The 26,556-nt window shown below is 35.9% G+C and overlaps 1 protein-coding gene across 1 annotated transcript in view; it reads right to left on the bottom strand.

Moving 5' to 3' along the window:
- Nucleotides 1-4,608: 4,608 nt before the first annotated feature.
- Nucleotides 4,609-26,556, bottom strand: part of LOC110840797 (uncharacterized) — an 89,109-nt gene continuing 67,161 nt past the window's right edge. The window contains exons 4-6 of the mRNA XM_022086054.2: nucleotides 23,501-23,634; nucleotides 21,309-21,451; nucleotides 4,609-21,088 (exon numbers count right to left, since the gene is read on the bottom strand). Coding sequence (XP_021941746.1) covers nucleotides 20,674-21,088; nucleotides 21,309-21,451; nucleotides 23,501-23,634 — 692 coding nt within the window. The 3' untranslated portion in view covers nucleotides 4,609-20,673. The remainder of the gene's footprint in view (nucleotides 21,089-21,308; nucleotides 21,452-23,500; nucleotides 23,635-26,556) is intronic.

The following is a 26,556-nucleotide window of genomic DNA, read 5'->3' as shown; positions in this document are numbered from 1 at the left end:
AGACTTGGGACAGGTGACTTCTCAAGGCTTGGGACAAGTGACTTCTCAAGGCTTAGGACAAGTTACTTCTCAAGGCTTGGGACAAGTGACTTCTCAAGGCTTGGGTCAAGTGATTTCTCAAGACTTGGGACAAGCGACTTCTCACTTGTCACGAGAAGAGGCAAGGTCTGGAAAAAATTATGCAAGGCCAAGCAATGCCAGGCAAGGCGATTCAAGTCGAGGCAAGGTCAGGTATGGCCAATCAAGGAAGGCTAAGCCATACAAGGCCTGGCAACTCGAGGCAAGGCGTGGGTAGGTCAGGCAAGGCCTGGCAATTATAGTCAAGGCGATGCAAGGCAATTCAAGGTGACGCAATGCCAGGCAAGAAGCAAGGCCTTGCAATTCGAGTCAGGGCTATGCAAGGCCAAGTAAGGGGAGATAAATTGAGGCCAGTTCAGGCATGGCCAATAAAGGCAGGCAAGGCCAGGCATCGCGAGGCAAGGAGACAAGGCGAAAGAAGGCGAGGCAAGTCGAGGAAAAGCGAGACAAGGCGAGGCAAGGCCAGGCAAACCGAGGCAAGGCCAGGCAAACCGAGGGAAAGCGAGGCAAGGAGACTGAAGGCAAGGCATGGCCAATCAAGGCAAGACCAATCAAAGCCATACAAGCCAGGCAAGTCGAATCAAGTCCAGGCAATGCCAGGCAAGGCCAGGAAGGGCGAGGCGAGACAAGCCGAAACAAAGAGAGGTAAGGCGAGGAAAGGCCAGGAAGGACAGGCAAGGAGAGACAAGGCCAAGCAAGGCGAGGCAATGCGAAACAAGGCCAGGTAACGCGAGGCAAGGCCAGTCAAGGCCACGTAAGGACAGGCAAGATCAGGCAAAGGCATGGCCAATCAATTCAGGCAAGGCCATACAAGGCTTGGCAAAGCGAGGCAAGGCCAGACAGAGCCTGGCATAGCTAGGCTAGGCCAGGAAGGAGAGGCAAGGCGAGGACAGGCGAGCCAAGGCGAGGAAAACGCATGCAAGGCGAGGTAAGTCCAGGCAGGTCCTGGAAAGGCGAGGAAAGACCGGGCAAGGTCAGGCAAGGCCTGCAAGACGTGGCAAGGAGAGGGAAGGCGAGGCAAGGCCTGGCAAGTCGAGGCAAAGCGAGTCAAGGCGAGGCAAAGCGCGGCAAGGCAGGGCAAGGCGAGGCGGGGAAAAGGCGAGGAAAGCCCAGACAATGAGAGGCAAAGCGAGGCAAGGCCAGGCGAGGCGATGCAATGCAAGGTGAAGCAAGGCCAGGAAAGGCGAGTCAAGGCGAGCAAAGCGCAAGCAAGTCGAGGTAAAGCGTGGTAAGTCCAGGCAAGGCGAGGTAAGGCGAGGCAAGGCCGGAGAAGGCCAAGTAAGGACAGGCAAGGCGAGGCAAGTAGAAGCAAAGCAAGGCAATGCGAGACAAAGGGAGTCAAGGCGAGGCAAGTCGAGGAAAAGTCAGGCAAGGTCAGGCATGGCCAATCAAGGCAGGCAAAACCAAACAAGGCCAGGCAAGGCGAGGCAAGTCGAGTCAGGGACTGGAATAGCTAGGCAAGGCCAGGAAAGAGAGGCAAGGCGATTCAAGGAGAGGCAAGGTCAAGCAAGGGGACGCAAGGCGAGACAAGGTCAGGCAAGGCGAGGCATGGCGAGGAAAGCGCAGGCAACGCGTTGCAAGGCGAGACAAGGCCAGACAAGGCGAGACAAAGGGAGTCAAGGCGAGGCAAGGCCAGGTAAATTGAGGCAAGTCGATGAAGTGTCAGGCAAGGTCAGGCATGGCCAATCAAGGCAGGCAAAGCCAAGCAAGGCCAGGCTGGGCGAGGCAAGGCGAGGAAGGCGATGGAGGTCGAGGCCATTCGAGGACAGGCAAGGAAAGCGCAGGCAACGCGACGCAAAGAGAGACAAGGCGAGGCAAGATCAGGCAAAGTCGGGCATGGCCAATCAATTCAGGCAAGGCCAGACAAGGCCTGGCAAGGTGAAGGAAGGCGAGGTAAGGCCGGGGAACGCCAAGCAAGTCGAGGCAAGGCCAGTCAGGGCCTGGCATAGCTAGGCAAGGCCAGAAAAGAGAGGCAAATCAGGCATAGAACGCTTTTCAGACAATTTCCAGCATTTTTTGATTTTTCGAAAATTTTAACATTTTTTTCTAAAGTCTCCCCAACAGATGCCCGCCAAACACGCTGAATGGCTCACTCTGTCTCTGCCGGACTCGGCCTCTATCTCACCCGGTTGCTGCCTGCCTCGGTGTCTGCACCAACCGGCCTCTGCAAGACTCGGTCTCTACTGATCAGGGTCTCTGTCTTACGTGTTGTCCGCCGCACCTGAACTTCTCAGAGACGGCACGTCATACAGAGACCAAATCAGGCACAGACCGCATTCGTCAGAGACATAGTACATCAGAAACAGTCCGAGAGAGACCGGTTCAGCGTGGCATCAGGTGAGGGAATTTTGAAAAACTTCAAAATTTTCAAAAAATCAAAAAATGCTGGAAATTGTCCAAAAAGCGCACAAAACCAAAAAATATTTGAAAAATGTCACATTAAAATTTTTCAACAATTTTCAAAAAATTTTGGTTTTGTGCGCTTTTCATACAATTTCCAGCACGTTTTGATTTTTCGAAAATTTTGAAAAACGAATGTTTTCTAAACTCTCCCCAACAGATGCCCGCCAAAACGGTGAATGCGTCAGTCTCTGCCAGACTCGGCCTATCTCACCCGGTTGCTGCCTGTCTCGTTGTCTGTACCAACCGGCCTGTGCAAGACTCGGTCTCACTGATCAGGGTCTCTGCCGCACCTGGACTTCTCAGAGCCGTATCATACAGAAACCAAGTCAGGCAGAGACCGCAGTCGTCAGAGGCAGTACATCAGGAACAGTCCGAGAGATACCGGTTCAGCATGGCATCAGGTGGGGGAATTTTGAAAAATTTCAAAATTTTCAAGAAATCAAAATTTTTTCAAAATTTTCAAAAATATTTGGTTTTGTGTGCTTTTGAGACAATTTCCAGCATTTTTTGATTTTTCGAAAATTTTGAATATTTTTCTAAACTCTCCCCAAGGGATGCCCGCCAAAACGGTGAATGGCTCACTCTGTCTGCCGGACACGGCCTCTATCTCACCCGGTTGCTGCCTGCCTGGGTGTGTGCACCAACCGGCCTCTGCAGGACTCGGTCTCTCTCTGCCTTACGTGTTGTCTGCCGCTCCAGGGCTTCTCAGAGCCGTATCATACAGAGACCAAGTCAGGCAGAGACCGTAGTCGTCAGAGGCAGTACATCAGGAACAGTCCGAGAGAGACCGGTTCAGCATGGCATCAGGTGGGGGAATTCTGAAAAATTTCAAAATTTTCAAGAAATCAAAAAATGCTGGAAATTGTCCAAAACGCGCACAAAACCAAAAAATTTGGAAATTTTCAGATTAAAATTTTTTCAAAATTTTCAAAAGGTTTTGGTTTTGTGCGCTTTTTAGAGAATTTCCAGCATTTTTGATTTTTAAAAACTCGAAATTTTCCCCATCCTATACCGACCAGAAACGATGAATGACACCCGGTCTCTGCCAGACTCAGTCTGTGCAACACCCAATCTCTGCTAGTCTTGATCTCTGCATCACACGGTCCCTGCTCGACTGTCTCTGCCGGACTCAGTGTGCAACACGCGGTCTCTAATTCATTTGATCACCCTAACAATACTTTGACAATGAAAATTATGGAACTCTTAGTTTTACAATCTTCTACAGTCTTTTGTCACGTATTTCCTCTTAGGTCCAAACAGCATCCAGTTTTCAAACATCCTCAGTCTGTTTTTCCATGAATGCGAGACCAATTTTCACACCCATACACAACAAATAAAATATTACATCTGTATTTTCCAATTTTTGATTTTTATACACCAGATGGGAATACAACAGACTATACACTGCATAGTAGCAAGTATTACCCAAATTTAATATAAATTTCTCTGTGAATTAAATTTTGATCTTTGTCACATTTTAATGTATCTGAAGACCTTGTGTAATATATCATAATATTATAGTTTCTTTCAGTGAGGAACTGTTAGTCTCCCCACAAATCCCAGGTTGAAGGACCACCCCTTGTTGGATGTCCATCACTGTTTGCAGCTATACTTTATATCTGGCATGGCCTTCTCCTACATGCATAATATGAAGAGACACCATTCAGTTTTAACAAGTCTCCCAGTTAACGCAGTATCAGGTAAGTATGGTTATAAAATTCTTTAAAAATGTCACTTATTCATAATAATCATTATTTTCATCACAAGATTTACAAATCATATATGGACACAGTGCTGCTCATTCATTCTTTAGATGATTCCAAATTGACAAAAAACTCACTGACTACTAGTGAATTTGTTCTTATAACTTATGCTTTGTATTCTGTGTATGCTTCTGGAGTTTTTTTTTGTGGATTTGAATGTTTGGAAAAGAAGATCCTAGAAAAGTAATGTTTCATGAAGTTTATACTTTAATATATATTTGTCATTTCCTAATTCTTTACAAGTATTAATGTTGAATGTTATTTCTTATGTTATCTTTACAAAGTTACTGTTAATAACCTAACCTATTTCTGTCAATAATACATTTAACTCTTTTGTGTTCCAGAATTTCTAATTAAATACACCTCAACTTGAAAATGTTTATTCACATTCTAAATCATGTATACAGCCTAGTTTTATTGTTACGCACATATCATTAGTCCTAATTCTTTCTTCTTTAGAGCAATTACAATGGTTTTGCGAAGTCACTGTTCATGCTTTTCTTAGTGACCATGGTCATAGTTAACACCAGAACTTCATGCACTGGATTTCAATATCCAGATTTCCTAACTCTTAAAAGTGCCAAAGTTGATGCAAAAAAAAATCTATTAAATACATGATCTGTAAGGCTTGATACATATAACTGCCACTGCTTAAATAGATAAACAGGAAATACAAATATTTTTGAGTAGTTGCAATGATCACTGCATAGTAGTACCTACAAATTAAAATTAAATTGCACAGCATTTTTTAAATTATACAAACTTTAGACACTGGCACTGAAACAGTTAAGAGTTTCTCAGCATAAGCCATACACCAAATAATATCTGAGCGCTAGCCACAATATTTTATGTTCTTATATTTTTGTAAGTTTCAAATTTAAAATGATGCTTGCATGTTTTGGATTTTTCCCAGTAAGTCTCTGAAAATTATTACAAATGGCACAATATATTAAATATGTCCACTACGAAAGCTATGATCATAAAATAAATCAACTGGATAAAACTCATTTCCTAAGCCTTATTTGTCTTAACTTTTACATTTTACATATGATTTGGCACAAGGTTAGGTAGAATGGAACTATTATATAGTCAAAACATACATATTCATACATACTTTATAGCAGGTCATTTAAATGAGAAAATAAATAAGTAAATAATGGGAGGCAGTGTCATTTGATCTTGTGATACTTTTACTCCTAGATATTAAATTTGGTAAATATTGTGTTTATATTAGTAATAATAATAATAATAATTGACTTTTATTCCATAAATTAATCCCAGGAAGAGATTGGATACCCAGGAAAATACCAAGATACTATCTTAATGTACATCCCATATAATTTATGTGGTTTGATTTATCTGTCATATACACCATCTTGCATATAAATGCCTGAATTTAAACACACTGATGCAGAAATATCACTATAAACAGCAAAATGTTCCCTTCTTCATCCTCGTCTGTTGCCTTCCTAGGACAGGCAACAATGCTGTTCTGGCTTCCATTTAACACTTACAAGGTCTACCAGTATTTCTTCTTCCTTGTGTGTTTTCAATTCAAAATGGATTTTAATAACATATCTTCTGACATTCTGTCTGCATGTTCTACCTGCTTCTGCCTTTGTTAATTAATTTTCTTTTGTAGCAAATATGTTAGTGCTTCTCTAACATATTAAAATGTAATTAATTAAGTTTCTATTTCACTTCACTTAATTCCTATTTGCTGTAGACGTAGACTATAAATATGGGTATCCTGATGCTAATAAAAATATTACTTCTCATTTACTGGTAAAAAGCAGATCAATTAAAGCTGTAACACTTCCCACTTGTATTCAGAAGGAATATGGCAAGTCATGATTGAAGATTTGCTAGTCTAAGTGAGGTTATGACTTTTCTTAGCCCCTCCACTGAGATAGTATTCTGAAATAACCATAAAAATGTCTCTCCAGTATTTCCCACATATGTGATCACAGTCCCATCTTACACACCTACATCACTAAATCACCCTTGAAACCAACAAAGCAGCTTAAAAAAACTTAACATTATTTCTCAGTAACTTGACTTTGAACTACACTTATTTCTTTAAATGCTCAAAATACTTTGAAACCAGAAGTCACTCTTTCAAAAAGGTTGTCAAAGTTATTTTATGACTTATTGTCTCCTGTAGACATCAATTTGGAATTATTACATGGCTGGTATAGCTCAGTCAGTATAGTGACTAGCTACGGGCTGGACGGCCGGGGTTCGATCCCCAACGGGGGCAGAGGATTTTCCTCTAGCCTCTACGTCCAGACCAGCTCTGGGGCCCACCCAGCCTCCTCTACAATGGGAACCGGGGGTCCTTTCCCGGGGGTAAAGCCGGCCGGGGCATGATGCTGACCACTCACCCCATCTAGTACCGAGGTCAAGAAAGAGAGGAGCTGTACCTCCACTCCCCCCAAGTGCCTACATGGCACGTAGCAGGACAAACAAATTACATGGCAGAAATTAATGTTATTACAATAAGATAATCATATTTCATCCATTATTTTCTGTAATAAACAAATGTACTAAAATTGTCAAATGGTCTGTAAAAGAAATACCTTCATGGGAATGGTAATATTTCCCAGGAAAATAGTGGAATACGCATGTATTTTGACCATATAATATTAATGACCATTCACACAGAATTTCATAAACATATACCACAGACCTTTCATGGTTTATATGTTCTGAATTGTTAGCTTCATACATCTTAACTTAATATACTTATATCAACTTAGACTACCCCAAAAACACAAAAACAGTCTCATGACAATAATTTATATTGAAGATATCTGGCAAACAATGTTCATTACATTGAACTTTGCCCCACCCAAAAGCATTACATATTTATACACATATCTCATTACAACCTAACAAAAACCTGTGTTTACTTAGGTTTTTCCTACATTTTTAAGATGCCACAGAAATGATAACCTTGATATTCTTACTGTAACTTATTAATTAACTGACATTATTTACACGATGACCCACAAACTGTAATTTCTTATGCAGTAAAATAACCCCTTCTGAAACACGTATATCTGATTTATGATGTCTCATATGTAACACCAAATTAGTTCTTGAGAGAAACACAACTGTTACCATACATATTATAGCATTGGGTAGTATCATTTTATGACTTGTTGTGCGTTTGTCAAAACATTTTCGGGCCATCGCACGACTTCAGTGATCAGTAGATATGCATTATTTTAAGTAATACCAGTTATATTTATTAATATATTGTTATAGCTATTCTTTCATTTATTAAATACATATGGTTTGAAATGTTTTTCCTTTCTCTTTACGCAAAATGACTAGTACAAAATTCCCTACTGTTACACTAATTTAATATATATACTAAGGCCTCATTTGCTCTGGGGATGGATGGGTAGATTGTGGATAATGGTATAAATGGAATGGTTCTTTTTTTTATTTAAATGACTTTTTAGTCATAAAATTTGCATGAACTGGTAGGTACATTAATGACATAAAATCCTTGGTTTCCAAATGGTTTACATGTCAATTAATTAGTACCAAATGGAAACCGAGTTAATTAGGATAAGTACAGGACACTCACAAAGACATGTTTACAATTTTTATAAAACAATACAAAATTAAATTAAACCACACCAGGATCACCTTGCCTTGTGTTATCTTTGTGTCATGTCATATTTATTGCAATGGGCTATCACTGAACAGGTTTAAGAGGTCAGCATGATACTTTCTGTAAGAGTTTTGTACAATTATGATTTTGTTAAAAACAAAAAGTACCATATCAGTTTTTATAGTGCTGTTAAAGAATTATGTCATGTTATTTCCAAACTAATGACTGATCTTCTCTGAAACAATTAGTCCTGTTGATTTTTATTTTCATGTATACTATTAAATATAACAGTATATTTCATCGAATATGACTCAGCAGGACACCACTAGTTATTTGTATGTGTGAGAGAGAACAGAACTTTTCTAAGCATGAGTCCACAGACCACTGGATGAGATTTGAATCAGAGACATCTTCATATATTCGAGGAGGTGAATGTGGGATTGGGCAGCAATACTGCATTGCAAGTAGGTATACTAATGGCTGCCAACCTTCTTCATACTTTGTTTTTAGTGAACTCGGTTAACTGTTCTAGTGAGGAGGAGAAACAAATTTAGGAAAACATTAAATTTTTATATAAACTGTTTACTGAAATCACTCTTATGTGGACTAAGTCATTAGCCCATAATTATTTTTATGAATCATATAAAAATTCTGTAGTCAGAAGTAATCAGTGGTTTTGAAGATTCATTCAAGATCTTGGGATTATTTTTTTCATTGTACACTCAAATATGTTGCATCCAATGACTGAAAATGTTTCACTACCACATAAAAAATTTAACATAAAACTGAACATGACCAAGGTAAACTGTTTCATCATTGCAACGAGGACATTTTTTTTTATCTCAACACCAGTGGGGTTAAATCTTTCCATCCTTTATAAATGTGTAGAAACATGCTTTGATAAGCACTCTTTACATAACTATTTTCTTGGTAACACTTCCAAAAAATTAGGAATAGTTTCAAAACCACACTCTCTGTTACACTTCAATGATTTTTCATGTACATGTTTTTTATTTATATTATTATTTGGACTGAGTAAACTTGAAATGTTCCATGTGAAGAAAATTCACATGTCACAACTGAAATGTGAGATTGAAGAGTAAATTAAAGTTGATGCGAGATGCAGACATCCTATAAAATATTTAGGTCTTCATTTCATGAAGTATTATAAACACATTAATAAACAAAAACCAAATTTTAGTATGCAGATTCATAATTAACTGCATGTGTTGACCTCTACATCACCAAGCCTTTTACATACTGGCACTGAAATATGTGAAACATGCCTCTTCCAAAATACTAATTTTTTCCAGCAGTTTTTAATAATTTCGGCACTAGTAGTCATTATTCACACTAACTATTTAACATGAAAAATTAACTCCTTTCTGTGCATGACACAGTCATAGCAGTCAATTTAAATGTCATTTATACATAATGTTTCTGTAAGTCAAACGTGGCAGGAAAGATTTGATTATAAGTCCCGCTGTGTTTAGTACGCCATAAGTTAAGTTTTGATCAACTGAGTACTTGTTATAGCAGCAATGTTTCTATTTCTGCTGAATTCACATCATTAATGTCTGAACATCTAACGCCACCAAAAATTCTACTCCGAGACAACTGATGGAATACTTGGCTGTCTTTGTATTCATTTGATTCATTCTTCACTAACCCTTTCAGTAATATGGACAGAAAAGCACACTATGCTTTAAGAAATATAAGAGCAGATACAAATTAATGCTAAAGGTAAAATAAATACAGAATAGTCCACTGTAGTCAGAAATTATTTATTACTGGTGACGCAGCTGGAAAATACCTGCTGCCATGAAGGTAGTCATATGAAAAAATAAATATACTTAACACATGTACAGAAAAGTGGAGGGAAAACTGGACAGTGCACCTATACACACTACAAAAACTTAGCAAAGTCTCTATAAACTGTGCAGTGAATGACCATCACATTCCTTATATGAATGTCTATGGTATTTATGCCTTCTGAAACATAAAGTACAAATTTATAGAAATTAACCTTTGGAAGCCAAAGATCATCTAACTATTATTTAAGAATTTAGTACAAATTTCAAAGAAAACACAGCACTTCTCAATTACAAAGACCAGTCGGTCAATCTTGTTTAAGAAGATAATGAAGGTTCTCTTTGAGTATTATTCAAAACCCATGAATACATTCTGTGGACAAAATGCAGAGTTTTTGATTAAGAAAAATGGTACTTATAGTTACTATTTGACTTTAAAAAGAGCTAATCATACTGTCAATTCTTGTTTTCCTGCGTTGTGACACTATACAGTCAAGTAGGTGGTGGCCAAACTTCATCCAAACCATCTATAAGACTACAAGGGCATTACAGTCCAGGTGATCGTAACTGACGTCTTTAATGCGGCGAGGACCCCATGTGTAATCGACTACACCAATTTTACTAGAGACTGAAAACTGAGAAGTTATTACAACGATCACAGATAAATTTTGCCTAATGTCACAACACATATTTAAGTAGCTACATGGGGGCTGGTATTTTCCAAGCAACGATACAACGAAGCTTGTTACGTCTGTGCTGGACTACTCTGTATGTGTGTAGATTTAATGTTACATGGTATACAAGAAAATTCTTATTATCTGAAGAATAATGGGCAATATACAATTTCAAGATATTCTTTAAAAAAAGCGAAAGGGTTAATGGTTACATGTCATCATTAATAAGCCATAGCACAACATTTTTAAAGTTTAATTTGTGTGTAGTGTATGTACTGCTATAACAAATGAATTACCTTGGTAAATAGTCTACACATACATGTGATATTTAATTCAGATTCTCTCTCTCTCTCTCTGTGTGTTATTACTTCATATAATCAACAACTTCTGTGAAATTAAGTGCAGTTAAAACTTTGCATTAACTTCTAATAATCCTCCAACTGCAGCCATTACACAATCTTTTCTGCGTAGAAAGTAGGAAGAATAATTCCTCTCACCGGAGTTTAACAAGGTTTGCCAGATTTATTTGATGACAATTCTCTCAGCACATCAGCATTAAATCTAATTGCATGGACCGACACTACGCGTATGTTAAATACGTACATCAATGTATGTTTCTGTACAGTGGTTTGTCAGTTAACACATTTGTGCTGGGAGGACCCACTTGTGGATCATTACATAATTAGGGTGTAGCGCATCACCCACGGATAATCGAACCTGAAATCTTCAAGGCAGAGAGACCCTCCTATAGGGCAGAGCACCTTTTGAAGTCTAACAAGTGAAAAATTAGAAAGCTATTTCATAAAATTTCCTATACTGTAGACAAGTTACAGATGTTCTAATCAGTACAAGAGTAAAATATTTGAAATTCTACCATTCCAAAGTTTTCAAAAGGCAGGTGACCCAACAGATCACAGATTAAAAATTTAACTTACTCTAAGACTGAAAAGAACTGTGTGAATGTTACCCATTTAAAATATCCTTGTATAATTCGTTACTTAGTATTTTATTACATAGACTAATTTTGAAAGCAAAAACTAAGCAAGATAATTATTTATTTATTTAATACATAAGGATTGAAGTAAGCAGGGAAACCTCCAATGGAGTGTAGTGTTCCATGAAACAATTAAGTCTTGACAAATGGCAATCACTACCAAAATAGACTTTTTCGAATATCAACAAGACAAGGAGTCATATGGAATGACGCACATGCAAACGTTCATCTCTCTCCAAGCCTAACACACAGATCACTGTTACCACAAAACTGACACAAAGATTATAATACAACAGGAATGGAAGTTCTCTTAACTACATTTTTCCTTAAACTACACTTAAAAAATGTTAACATACATATTGAAAGTTTATTTTGTTTGTCTTATTGATGACTTTTTCCCTTATGTTATTGTTATGATCTCTTTAATTATAAATTATTGCCAACATTTTGTTTGTGTGAACCCTAATTCCTACTGCTCTTATTTGGACGTTATAATTTTCTACTATTTCCATAAAAACTATTTCCTATATCTAGAACAAAGAACTGCCAAGTTTTATAGAAATATATACAAAGGTCAATATCACTATAAAGATCAATGCAATTTACAATCTTCAACAGTCTCAATAAATTTTCAGATCATCAGCAAATTAAAGATAAACTGAAGAAGGAATATAATGGAAGATTAAGGATGATACTGAAATCTGAACTGAATGCCAGAAACAAAATCACGGCCATAAATGCATTAGCAGTTCCAGTACTGAGATACAATTTTGGAATAATTAACTGGAGATTGGAAGAACTGCAGAAAATTGACAGAAAAACTATGAAAATGTTGAATATATGGGATGTATCATCCAAAAGCAGACGCAGACAGAATTTACGTAAAGAGGAAGGAAGGGGGAAGAGGATTGGCACAAACTGAAGAAGGAAGTATAAAGAAAAAGGTGGATAACAAAATAATGCACGGGCAGTATCTACGATAACTTGTAAGCAAAGAAGACACATTTCTGTGACTAATAAAATGAGATCTGAAAGGGGAAACTGAAAGTCAGATTATAGCAGCACAAGACGAAGCACTAAAAACTAAATATTAAGCAGCTAAAATATTAAAAAAAGATACAGACAGGAAACGTATATTACGTCAGCAATTTGAGGAAACGACAGATCACGTTGTGTTTGGATGTCCAGTTATGGCAAAAGAGCAATATATACAATGACGTCGTGTCTGTACTCAGTTACATTTTAACATATGCAGGAAAACTGGGGTAAAGCTAGAAGAGAAGAACTGGTGTGAACACATCCCGAAGACAGTGGAGACAAGTGAAGATGGCCAAATAACTATTTTGTGGAACCAACAAGTCAAAACAGATAGAACCATTCCAAATAATAACCAGATAGTATAATCCAAAACAAAAATGGAACTTGCCTCTTAATTGATATAGCAATACCGACTGGCAGGAACGTAATTAAGAAGGAAGCGGAGAAGATCTTGAAATACAAGGACCTTCTCATTGAAATACAGCGAATGTGGAAAGTGATATCAAAAGTAATCCCAATAGTTATAGGCGCAACTGGAACTGTCTCCAAGTCACTCAGAAAATATTTGGCCAACATCCTGGGCAAAAACATCAGGGAACTTCAGAAAACTGCCATTTTAGGATCTTCATACATCATTCGAAAGACGCTGTCGTAAAATATATAGTCATAGAAGCAAATATACTCTATAAAGTGGTGAATAGATGGGATAATAATAATAATAATAATAATACAGGAAAACTCAGTTATAACAAGTACAGTGGAACCAATTACTTTTGCTTGTTATAATCGCCCTACGCTATACGTGGGACATGCTTACAAATCACATATCAAATTGCAACAAACAACAGACTACACAGCGCAATAACCCAGAAGACAGAAATCTTCATGTGATATTTATGATATTTAATAAAAAAATTATAATTACGTATTTTATTTTAAATGTTAAATGTTAAATGATCAAATGTTACGCAGAAAATTAAAAAAATTCATAGAATAATTTTAAAATATAGATATGTACAAATAATAACTACAGGCATACCTCAGAGATATCACGGGTTCGGTTCTAGACCACCGCAATAAAGCGAGTAACACTAATTTTTTGGTTTCCCAGAGCACATAAAAGTTATGTTTACACTATACTGTAGTCTATTAAGTGTGCAATAGCATTATGCCTAAAAAATGCGAGAATTGCCAAAATGTGACACAGAAACACAAAGTGAACACCTACTGTTGATAAATGGCGCCGATAGACTTGCTCCACGCAGGGTTGCCACAAACCTTCAATTTGTAAAAAGAACCCGCAATGAAACGAGGTATATCTGTATTACCTTGTTTGTTTGAAACGTACCTTGGGATGGAAATTTATATCGATGTTATTGCACTTATGCACGTACAGTAATAAATGTACTTTCGTCCGTCTTCAAAACATTCATTAACGTTTGCACAACACTATAGGCTTTTGAATAAGTTACAGATTTGTTGGTTATGGATTACCAGCCAGGCTATTTACAGCAGGCTAGCCACAACGAAACCCTAACCTAACGACATAGTCACAGGTCAAAACTGACCCGAGCCGGACCATTAAGAATGTAAACAACTGAAAATGTTTCATAACACAAAGAACTAAAACAATTTTTTCAACAGAAACCAATTTCACTCTTTATATCTATGAAGCATGCTCATTATGTTTATATAAATTTAGGTAAATGAAATGTGACGTCATTTGCACACTATAGCCATGAACTCATACGTCTATGTTTGTTATAACCAAGTTTTACTGTAATAATATGTTGCTGTTGTTCTACAGTAAAACGTTTCTTTTACATTCCTTAAATATTAGTAGTCTAGTTTCCCAACATGTTATTCTTTCTTTCTGCATGCATTTTACATGTCCCATCCAAGCTCCTCATTATGAAATGTTTTACATTATTACACTGCTTCATTCCTTTTCAGTTCATATATCCTCCTCAGCACTTCGTTCTCAAACATCCTCAATCTTTGTCCTCTTACAGTTTTCACAAGAATCGGCAATGTTGTAGTAATTTTGTATTTTTAATATTTAGATTTTTGAAAATGGGGTGAAAAGATTAAATGGCATTCAAAGTTTGTAGCTGAAGAAAAATCCACTTTTATACTGCATATAATACAGATGAAATCCAATGTTGGCATGAGTTTTTTAACTGGTATAATGTATATGACAGTACCTACATGGCATTTCATTTATGGTCATTGGTTTCTCCTAAATGTTAAATGAAGATTGGAAATTGCTTCATATTCATAGTGATTGTGACCCGTGTAGACAGAAAACACGATTAGACAAGATAGACCGACTACTACTAGATACTTGGACATAAGACACAGACAGTTTCAAATTTCTACAATTTGAAAATTATGCTTAGAACAGAAATTTGCTTAGGAAATAAAATGGTCGAATTCAATATGAAAACATTATTTTGACACACACTCTGTCTTGAACTAAATATGTTCAAGTTACAATTGTTTAATTAAAATTTTCTGAAGAAATGTTGAAATATTATCATCAAGAAATGCCACTTTTATTTGTGGACTCTCCTTGCTTTATCTTATCGATATGAAAATGCATTACCTAATGTTGAACATAATAACAAGATAAAGTTAAGACAGTGTGACAAAACACTGGAGGTTCAGAATTTTCTTATTTAAATGAAACTGAATATGCTGACACAATTTTGTCTCATCTTCCACATAAATAAAATATATTTCTAGTTGATTATACATGTATATCCTCCATATAAATTTTTGGATCCCAATTGACATGTTGCCTGAACATATTACTCTACTACCATCCAGTATCAAAATTCTTACCATTTATGTCTTCTCGTGAACTGAGTGTTACATTTGGGAAAACATGTGTTGGTCCACTGTCAGACTGAGTTTGACAGTTCTAAAAACTGAGATGAAATTGGACTTGATCAGGTGCTAAAATAAATTTAAATTTGAATCCAAAAAAGTATTACCTGATGGTTTTTCATACAGCACACAAGTAGGTATATGTACCTCATGGGATGGCTGCATCACACTTAGTACAACACATTTATTTTTTAATAAAAATAAGCTGGACTTTGCGAAGTATCATACATCGAAACAGAAGAACCTCTGTCAAAAACAGTCTGACAGTTTTAAACTTTAAACAGAATAAGTTATAAATAGTAGGATGTCGTGGACCTTGAAGGGGATAAAAGATGCCTTCTTATGCCCTTCAAGAACATTATTTTCAAGGAAGAATTCAAATTATAGCTTATTACAGAGGAATTCTGAATAAATGCCACTCCTACATTTAATTCAGGAGGCTCTATGTACTTAGCAGTTCTAACACATTGAAGATTCTTGGACATATCACTCTTCTAATATTCTAGAACAGAAACCTCAAAAGGATCAACAATGTTAAGGATGAAAACATTGTCCAGCCTTTCCTAATTAGGTAAAACACACATTTTCACCATTTTTAATGATGACAAATTATAATTTTAAATTCTCACAAGCAGAAAACTGGCAAATAAGTTTTAAAAGTCATAACTTCTATAATCTAGATCAGATACGCTTTAATCTGTTCAGAATAATTGCCTCACTTAAAAGATTTTACTAATCAAGCTCTAGTGTCTCTGTAAAAGCTGCCCAAGTACCCATGAAATGTTTAATTATCCACCTGTACCACAAATGCCTTTGGATAAACTATATGTATATATAATAGCTGTGTGTATACCAAGACTGTAAATACCCTAGATTTATCTACGACATATTAAAAATAGCACCATGACTAGTAAAATAAGCCTCTTCTTAAAAATGGCTTCTTTAAAAAATCATACTCACTGCTCTGCAAATAAGTTTTAATATACAAATATTTATAGGTTCAGAATGTTTCCAGACTGCTATGGTATCATCATTTTTACATTACATACTTTTCATTGAAATTAATTCGTGTGTTAAATCGTTCTGTAACAGTTCCATCACACATTTTGTTCATTACAAATAGAACTGTTTTGAAGGTTATGTTCATTATTGGGTAACGTATCACTGAACACAGTGAGTGGAAAGCATTAACTGTTTCAAGATAATCAAGAAATATTAAAGAAACCATACAGAATTAGGGTCAAAGACACAAAGTGAATTCTAAGTCTACAGAGAAACAAAATACTTACTTCAATTACTGTAGTGAATTGGATAAGACAAACAACATCCCATTGCAAGTCCAGAAGCAACCCCACCATTTGACTTGATAACTTATTACTTGAAGAATCATCAAATGGAAGGACAAACTGTAGATGGAGGGTTTAGAAGACAATTAAACCTTCCACCAATGATGGAGGCACATTATGTTTTCTTTACGGAAGGAGCTTAATTTTTAAACACTATTTAGACGAGCTTTGGCTTCAGAGGGTTAATGAAAAGATATACACAATGTTTATCCTAGACCACTAATTCAAACTGAGCTCAACTTGATGTTGCAGATGAAGAAAATAATTTATGAGCCGAGATAGCTCAGTCAGTATAGTGACTAGCTATGGGCTGGACGACCAGGGTTCGATCCCCGACTGGGGCAGAGGATTTTTTCTCTAGCCTCTGCGTCCAGACCGGCTCTGGGGCTCACCCAGCCTCCTCTACAATGGGTACCGGGGTCATTTCCCGGGTCGTGATGCTGACAACACTCACCCCCATCTAGTGCCGAGGTCAAGGAAGAGAGGAGCTATACCTCCACTCCCCACAAGCGCCTACATGGCGTATAGTGGGACAAAGTTTATGAAGAAAATAATTGAAAAGCATGAGAGCTACAGAATACATCTTACTTATCTTTGAATATACTTCTAATCTCAGTCCTTCATTATATTGATGGGATTAGTCTATAATCAACTACAAAATTTTAAATATGTATCAGTCATTCTTGTGTGGTATAACAACTTGGTAATTGTGAATAAAGTAATCATGACACTTCAAAAAAAGGAACTGCAGCTTGATATGGCTACTGAAAGATAAGAGCGCTCAATACACAGAGAGGCTGGATTTAACTCCGCCAAGACCACAGCAACCAAAATGGATGTTGAACTTGTATTCAGACACGTGAAAGAGAAGAGAAATATGGAGGTCACAAAGAATACGCATGAGAAATGATTCGAGGCTGATAAATTTTTAGTAATTGCAGATGGGGACCTCAATTTTAACAGATATGAAATGACACAAATAATTTAAGTTTCCTGTAATATTTAAAGAAATTAGAAAAGATAACTTATGCTCAGTGCATGATATTGTCTGATGTGTAATTTCGTAATGTCGACGATGTTTATCTTTCTTTAAGCTTATTGTGCTACAAGAATTTATCCCTGAAGGAGTAAATTCCACTTAAAACCCTTCACCATCTTCCATCGTTAGATATTTCCTTCTTAAACATAGAAAAAGGCTGTAGGGTTAATCAAGATTATGTTGACAATCCCAGTCACAATGATATCAAGTGAATGAAATTTTCCAAAACTGAAAATTAATTAAGAACTACCTATAGACAATTAAGTCTCAAGAGACGCTGAGTGGGCTGGCTCTTCTGTCCATGACATGGAAATGTTATCAAATTTTTATTACAGAGATTACATAAGAGTTTGCAGCACAGAAATTGAGGAAGGAGAATTTCATACAGGTAGTACTGCCACAGTAAATAAGGCAGATAAAATCCAAATCTACAGGCTGCTGCCATTAAAGTTTATTTTTAAATCTATATAAAATATATAAAGGGTCTCACATCCCCTAGGGATGGTCTTCGTCAAGAGGAGGAATTATTTTAAGTGTTTCGACAAAAGTATTACCAATTTATCTGGAAAAAATTATCCTTATTTAAACCTTCATTATTATTACCTACTAATTTTTAACACATTTTTTTATATGTAGTTTGTATGCTTATAAGAAAGGTGACAATATTTTACTGTTGTGTATTTTCAAAATAAAATCTATCAAAAACAGAAACACTAGAAGTTTTGCCTCCCGCTTTGTTTGTACACCAGTTTGGATACCACAGTCCATTTGCTAAACATTCTGAACCTAACCTAACCTAACCTAACCCAACCTAACCTAACCTAACCTAAGAGAAATATTCTACTGCAGATTTTGTCTAACACACATCAAATTAATTCCTACCACAGTCTAAGGAATGGTATAAAGCAAGAATGTCAACATTTACAAAAAAAAGTATTTGATTCTCTTATTTGTAACACATTAATCGTGTTTTAAAAGCTGAAAGAATTATGTCAGAACATTGAGACAAAATTCAATCATGCTGTAAAGGTAACAGAAATCAATTTTTAACAATAAAATTTGTCTCTGAAACTTTAGTTAAAATTAAATTATTTAAGTATCACATTCTCATAGCACAAAGAATTTAACTATTGCAGACTGTCTGTCAGACTTAAATAAAAAATCACATTCTAATCCAGCGTCAGCATACGTATACCAACAATATAAATAAAATTTTGAATTTATGTTAAATTACTGAATTAAATAAATGGAGTTCAAAGAGAGTACTATATCAGGTAGATTGAGAAAATAAATTTCAGAATTTGAATTTAATATTCAGATATTATGGGGTATCATGCGTTAGGATGTACAGTGCTCCGAACATTATACAGTCATATAATGTGGCAAGTAGTTATGAATTATTTTAGGCCTCTATAGTCATACATTTCTTGATGTAAAAAAATGCCAAGAACTATTGGCAAATTGTAAATGTATGCTTTTGATATAAGCTTTCTGTTTCCAGAGTAATAAGAGTTTTGAGACAAAAATAAAGTACTTATAAATAATTTGATTTCACGTCATCATTTAATTTAACAAACCACACCCAACATTTTGATACAAAATCAAATGCATTTTATTAAATTATTTGGTTCTTATTTGATGCTGGTAAGTTTATAAAAATGGAGGTAAATCTTTCATATAAAATTTTAACTTAAACACCATATCCTTCCATATATTTGATTTTACAACACCAGAAGTAGTATAAATATGCTACTACAAAAATAGCATGACTGAATACATCTCAATACTGCCGGTAGAGGGTTTTTTTTATATATATTTGCTGCGTAATGTATATGAATCATCCAGATGGAACGATTGATTTAAACACATAATCCGATTTTCCTGAATCTTTATAACACACTTTAACTTGGTCCCCTGAAATAACTCGAAATATTTTAAATAATTATTTATGTGTTTAAAACAACGTTTTATGAACAATATTTGTTATAACACATTCTCATATTTTGGATTATGACGAAACAAACTTCAAAGTAAAATTTTAAATTCTAAAAAAGAAGTATATTTAATATGTAAAATTATACTTTCGTATATTTTAATATTTATATTTTTAGATAGCAAGGTACCACATATTCTCCAAATTTAATCCTGTATTAATTTCTTCATGAATACAATTTCTGTTTGTTACCTTTTTTTTCAAAATATCCAATCACGCCCCATTTTCAAAGGATCTATTATGTATCTTTTGATTCACTGCTTTATAATTTAGATATTCCAGGAAACCAGTCGAAGTGCATTAATTCGATGTTTATATCAGAGAAAATATTTTAAAAAAGGCTACGTAACTGGGCAAAGAATTGATAGTCCTTCAATTTCTATTAGGCATTTAGCACTGAAGGATTCTTAGGCCTTTCTCTTTACTGACGAAGGAAAGTTACCCAAAACTTATAAACAAAAGTAGAATCCTTCCCACTACTGTAATGGGAATAAAGTGTAAAACTTTAATTCAAAGCTGTTATAGCAACAAAATTCAGTGAAAATGTCCTGAGCTGTAAGCTATATAAAAATTCTGTAGTTTCTGTCAAAACACGACGCGAATTGTAGCCCAGGAAAACTTCACTGAATCATACAAACATCGGTAGTTGATATGAAACGCACGCAGCAGCTAGAATGCAGTACGGAACATATTCAGCTATTAAAAATTTTAGGACTCGACACAAATTAAAGGCTTGCGTGGAATTGAAAATAAAGCTATAATATTATTACTGTAAAAAATGTTCGACCTCCATGTACGCCTTTAACCTTTTCTTTTCGTGTGTGTGTTTTTCTGTACGTAGATGCCACGAGGAACAGAAAATGATAATGTACAAATGGGAATGATTACCTGCTTACGAAACTGCTACCTACAAAGTTTTGAACTACGCTATTGACATATTTACAATAATCATGCTTTCTTGTTCATAAAATCTCCCTACATCTCGCTATTATTCTCAAAAAACATAACCTCACTTCTAAACTAATCTTTCTCCTTCTTGTCCATTTTTGTATCTTTCTTTTCTTTCTTCTTCTCAGCTTTAACTTCTTTCTTGCTTTCTTTCTTCTCAGTCTTCACTTCTTTCTTACTCTCTTTCTTGTCTGTTTTGTTGTCTTTCTTCTCTGTCTTCACTTCTTTCTTCTCTGTTTTGGTTTCTTTCTTCTCAGATTTTTTGTTCTGTTTATCCTCCTTCTTTTTATTTTCCACATTTTCATCTTTTTCTTTCTTTTCATCCTTCTTCTTCTCTTCTTTTCGTTTTTCTCCCTTTTTCTTGTCTTCTTTGTTGGCAGGTTTCAGTGGTGACCGGAAGTATGTGGTAGTGGTTGTGGTTGTGGTGGTGGTTAAATTTTTGAGCAGTGGAGTTGTCTCTAACTGTGTGACAATTTTCTGGGCACATCTGTAACAAAGCAAAAATGCCCAATTATTTACCCAGCGCCGTAAAGGAACACGTGATTTAAATTCCTGTACTATGGACCACCACCAAAATTTTGTTAAACAAAAGCATTAATAGATTTTTGCACCTAATTCTTTGGTCAAGCATTGAAACACAGAGAGAAATTCCGATACGACAGCTACTAGAAACTGTTGTACAGAAGGCTGTGGATAATGGAACTTACCGTATCCGCGTGGAAGACGAAGCGGTTCGCTCTTTGCCTGCCCGGAACTCTCGCTGGAACTCTTTGATGGGCGGGAGGCGTGTGGGCTTCTCCGGCTGTTCCTTGTTAGACCTCACAGGTTCCTTATATTCCTGTATCCGAAGCTGAGAGTCAAATAAATTACACGTACGATTAAACTTCATCACATGCAAACACAAGGTTAAAACGGAAACGGGGCTGCCGGAAGGAGTTACACTGCAGGATTAAAAACTTAGCGGAGTTAAATGTATCACACGGGTAGTTGGCCTCAGCGTAAGCCGTGACGCGTGCTCGATAAATATCTAGAAAACAATTTAATAAGATTTTTTAATTTATAGATTTTAAAAAAACGCTGTTCCTTATAAATAGATATATTCTTATTGTATTCAATCAGAAATGCTTTAACGACGTAAAGGTAAAGTTAATGTATCCATCCGTTCTTGGTTAGCGTTGGTAACAATAGACTTGCATTTTGCAGTAGTTTGAATTAGGTTGTGGTTTTTTTGAATCGTGGTGTCGTAATAATCCGATAAAAGATAAAGAAGACGAAAATAACGGACATATTTATTCCTGTCTGCAACATTTGAAGGTTAAAATCAAATAGGAATGGAAACTCTCAAAGGATACTTTAGCATAATATGAAATATAAACAAACTCTCGTTTGTTCTTTACAGATTCACCATTGCAAAATTTCCCAGCCGAGAGTGGCGGTCTCTATTGATTACTTGTTCTGTTTGCACAAACCGCATTAGGTCCTGAACGGTTTAAATGTGTGTATTTATAACAGAATCTGTAATTCATGCAATTAGCATCGTACACACTGACCGTAATTTAAAATCAGTCATCATCCTAAACAGTACTACTATTAAATGTTGTTAATTGCATCACTGGATTCCAAAGCATAAATAATAGTCTTTGCCTCGAAATGTAAACTGGCATTTTTACACAAAGTGTAAAAATTTGACACATTTAAAATAATAGCCGGATTCTAATAAAGCAAATAGGTCATAAATTATAATTAATGGCCAAATCGTAACAACAAATACGTATTAGACGAAACATTGTAAACACCGGTCTGTTTTCAGATATTAGTTTGGTATTAGCACAGAAATACAGAAACGTTAATATTAGCCGAGTCACAGATGGTACACGCCGACTAGAACAAAAAATGATAAAATTTTGAATATCAACCGAGTGAGAGAAATATTGGTAAAATATATGCAACGATATTTTAAATATTGGCAAAAAGTTCGAATGGGAGCAGGGTTAAGTACCTAGTCGGCGTGCTGAAATTCGACCATACTTTACCCACTCTGCACATTACATCCTCCCGACAACGATCCTTACATGACACGACATACAACCTTTATCAAACAAAATAACTATGAATCACGTATAACCTAACCTAATCTAACCCAACCCAACCCAACCTAACCTAACCTAACCCAACCTAACCTAACCTAACCCAACATAACCTAACTTAACCCAACCAAACCTAACCTAACCTAACCTAACTTAACCTAAACGCATACTAATGTGGGATATAAATTAATGCCAAGTACAATATACGAAATCCTCAGAGCTAAAGCGACATATGTAAATTTTAAAAAATTTGTATAAAATAAGGTGTACTTTGATACCAAATTAAAACTGTATAGTAATTTGGTGTTCTTTCTAGGCAATTTTATAAGATGAAGTACAAATATATTTTCATTGATTACAAGGAATAAATCGAAAGCATATACTCCTAACACACTCCCTCTACACATCATTTTAAATATGATCATCTCACATAATAATGTCCTCCGTGTTTAACCTAGACATTCGTATATAAATGAATTAACGAGTAAATGAATAAGGCAGTCCCTTATTGATGAGAGACTGAGTAAGAGATTACATATTAATAATATTACGAACATAATTTGAAACTACATAAATATATATAAAGAATATCGAAATGAATGTTATGAAATATGCTTCACGAGGAGAGATGAACCTTTAAAGATCAATAAAAAATTACATTGTGAAATTTCAGGTTCTCACGGAGGCGAGAATAAATATGACTCCTCTGGCTTGTAGCGCCGTGTAGTCGGATAGAAGTTTACCGACGTTTCAGAGATGTTGCTTAATCCGTAATCACTGACATGAACGTAGAGTAACGGGACTGAACAAACCTTCATTGCTTGCGTCTGCGATTTCCGAAGCGAGCCCGTGGGTTGCCGTGGGTAACCTACCCTCGGCCCGGTACACTTCCCCGATTTGTTTGAGCTCTGACTGCCATTCGTCGCAGAACTCACGGAAGACACACCTGAAACAAATGAAACACGAGGCGTTCAGACACAGGCAAGCAGGAAGACGTGACGACGATTGTTTACACAAAGAATAGTTCAAAGACGCCCTGGAATGGAGTGCACCAACGCAAGTTTCCCAGATACGTGCGAATCAGTTTTAAAACCTGCATTAAACACAAACGAGTTGATAGTTTCACACTCCGGCCGCTTTATCACCAGAAAAGGATTATCCATCACGAATTGGATAAACACATTAAATATATAACAGGCCTACCTCATGCTTAGAAGAGTGTTAAAAGTAGGGTTTATACAAAAACCTACTTTTGAAAAAACCGGTTTTCGAATTTCAATATTTCCAAAAAACCGGTTATTCCGGTTTTAGAATTTAAAAACAAAATATAGTTAAAACATTAAAAAATATTTATACTTTTTAAATTTTTTTCAGTTTATTTAATATTTATGGAATTACAAAAATATAAGAAAATAAAATATACTCTATACAAAACCAAATAAAAAACTAAAGTCCGTACAAAATATGAATTATAAACTATGTCGTTTGCTAGATACAAGTTAAAAATTTGTAGCCTCTCGGAAACTAATTCTAATGTTTTCTTAGGATCGCAGGAACTAGCTATTGGAGCTAAGCCCAAATTAAAATCTTCCGCAAAATGGTGTACGTTGATATTCAAATATCTGCGATTTCTTTTGCTAGTCCACTCATCTAAAGTTATAGAAAATTTTTTCCCATTCTCCTTAATAATATCCAATTCATTTGTAATTTCACGTTTGGCATTGTCATGAAACGTATGAATGAGATCCATTACTCGAGAGTTGTTTTTTGGTAATGACTCGTATGAACGAGCTTGTTGTAATGCTATTAGTGGACAATCCATCCATTGCAGCAAGTTTTGCTATAATTTCTTCTAAACTGCTCTTTTTCAGAAATTAAAAATAGAATGCGTTTGTGGATTTGCATGTCAAACATTCGCCTGACTCATGAAAATTAGTTTTACTACAATATGCTTTTGCCCGAGGCGATTTCAAGTCAAAATATTAACGTTTTTAATTAAGTAATTAATTTTTCCATATTAATGCTAGTATCTAAAACCGGCTTTTTTAAATTTTAAAAATCGGTTTTCGAATTTTACAAATTTATGCAAATAAACCGGATTTTAAACCCGGTTTTTAAAAACCGACAAAACCTAGTTACAAGGTTGTCGAGTTCATACAAATTTCAGCAGCGATAAATTTACAATTCTGTTACCAGTAACTAGAAACGAAGATTTCTGTCTTCTGGATTGTTGCGCCGTGTAGTCTGGTAGAATTTTACCGACGTTTCGGAGGTCCTTGCTGCCTCCATAAACATGGCCTGGTGACGGGGGGATATTCAGCTACGAAACGTCGATAAACGTTTATCAGACTACACGGCGTAACACCCCAGAGGACAGCCATCTTCATACGATGGAAAATCACTTTTATCTGTTCATAATCTCGACACACGATAACGTTCTTACCCATAATTCATTATGTTCGCCTGTGCTGACAATGAATGATGTTTCCGTTCATTAGTAACAAAAGCATTTATTATATAATAATACGATGGAGGAAGAAGTTTAAAAGATAGGAGATTTGCTGACATTGACAAAGTACCAACTTTGGTTAAAAATAACCATACCCACTCGCTCTCAGCGTGATGGATAAAGCGTTGTCAAGATCCCGTCCCATCTTTCTTAATTACGAAACGCGGCATATTGTTACATCCCTGAATCCTGCATCAAAAGATTATACAAGGCTATCCCCTGCAGTTCCCTTATCCACAGACACAAATTTTCTGCAGTTCTAACAATGATTAATAACCCCTGCTGCTACGGTGCCTACCTAAAATTTCGTCTCTGTTGGTAACAGATGACGTCACTTCCCACAAAACCCGCTCACAGCACCATCATGCACGTGTTTAATCGTTTGCACAAAGGTTTAAAACCAGGACTGTCATAAAATAAACGGGGCACGGTAGAAACAACAAATACACACAAAAAATTTGGTCGGAAGTTCTCTCCTAAATTTTAACACGTATTAAAATAAGTTGATATAATTGCGTCATATTGTGAATTAAAATTTAATTATTCGTGTTTTTTTCCCGTCTAATCACAATTGTATATAAATAAAATTATACATAAGATATTAAAATATCATTTACATATTTGGAAATGCCCAGAAATTTTAGGCAATGTATAGAATGCCTAAAATCAGTAGGTAAAGTATGAAATTCATGCATTCTCTATGGAATGCCCAGGCATTTTATAAAATGCCTGGAACTTTTGGGCAATGCATGAAACTAAGAGTTTATTTTATACTTTGCCTACGTATTCTGTAGAATACGTAGGAATTTTATAAAATGCCTCAGATTATTGAGGCAAATTATATAAGAAAGAAGTTTCTATAATACGATTTATACAGTTTTATTTTATCTTAAACAATTTTTTTTTAAATTCTCAAAACTTTTTTTATGTTCAGATTCAGTAGCTTGGCGTATTCGCGACTTCGCACAACCTCCATCTTGACAGCTTATCCAATCGGCTTTGATTAATTTGTCGACGTGGTTAAATGTCCACAGTTCTCGTTCAACAGACATCACACCTACGGCATTTGAAACGCGGGGACTTGTTCAACAAAATATATTCCAGACACACTTATTACTAAAAATTAATTTACTAAAAAAACAGGAACTCCGAAGACGGCTCAGAAACGCACGTATGTCTTCACATAACGTACTCGTAATCGTTGTTCGACTTTAACTAAAATTCGATATATCGACAAAAGTTGGTATAAAACTCGCCAATATCAAATTCCATGAAAATCCGCTCAGCCTTTCTTAAGTCGTTAATTGGAAAAAAAAACAGCGAAGGTAATGCGTACATTTTTTTAAAAAAATTGTAGTA

The sequence above is a fragment of the Zootermopsis nevadensis genome, unplaced genomic scaffold (assembly GCF_977971745.1).
Source record: "Zootermopsis nevadensis isolate Lab colony 2312 unplaced genomic scaffold, Znev_1.0 Znev_ptg000050l, whole genome shotgun sequence".
Classification (NCBI taxonomy): Eukaryota; Metazoa; Arthropoda; class Insecta; order Blattodea; family Termopsidae; genus Zootermopsis; species Zootermopsis nevadensis.
Note: the sequence above shows the minus strand (reverse complement) of the source record. Positions and strands in the feature narration are given on the sequence as shown.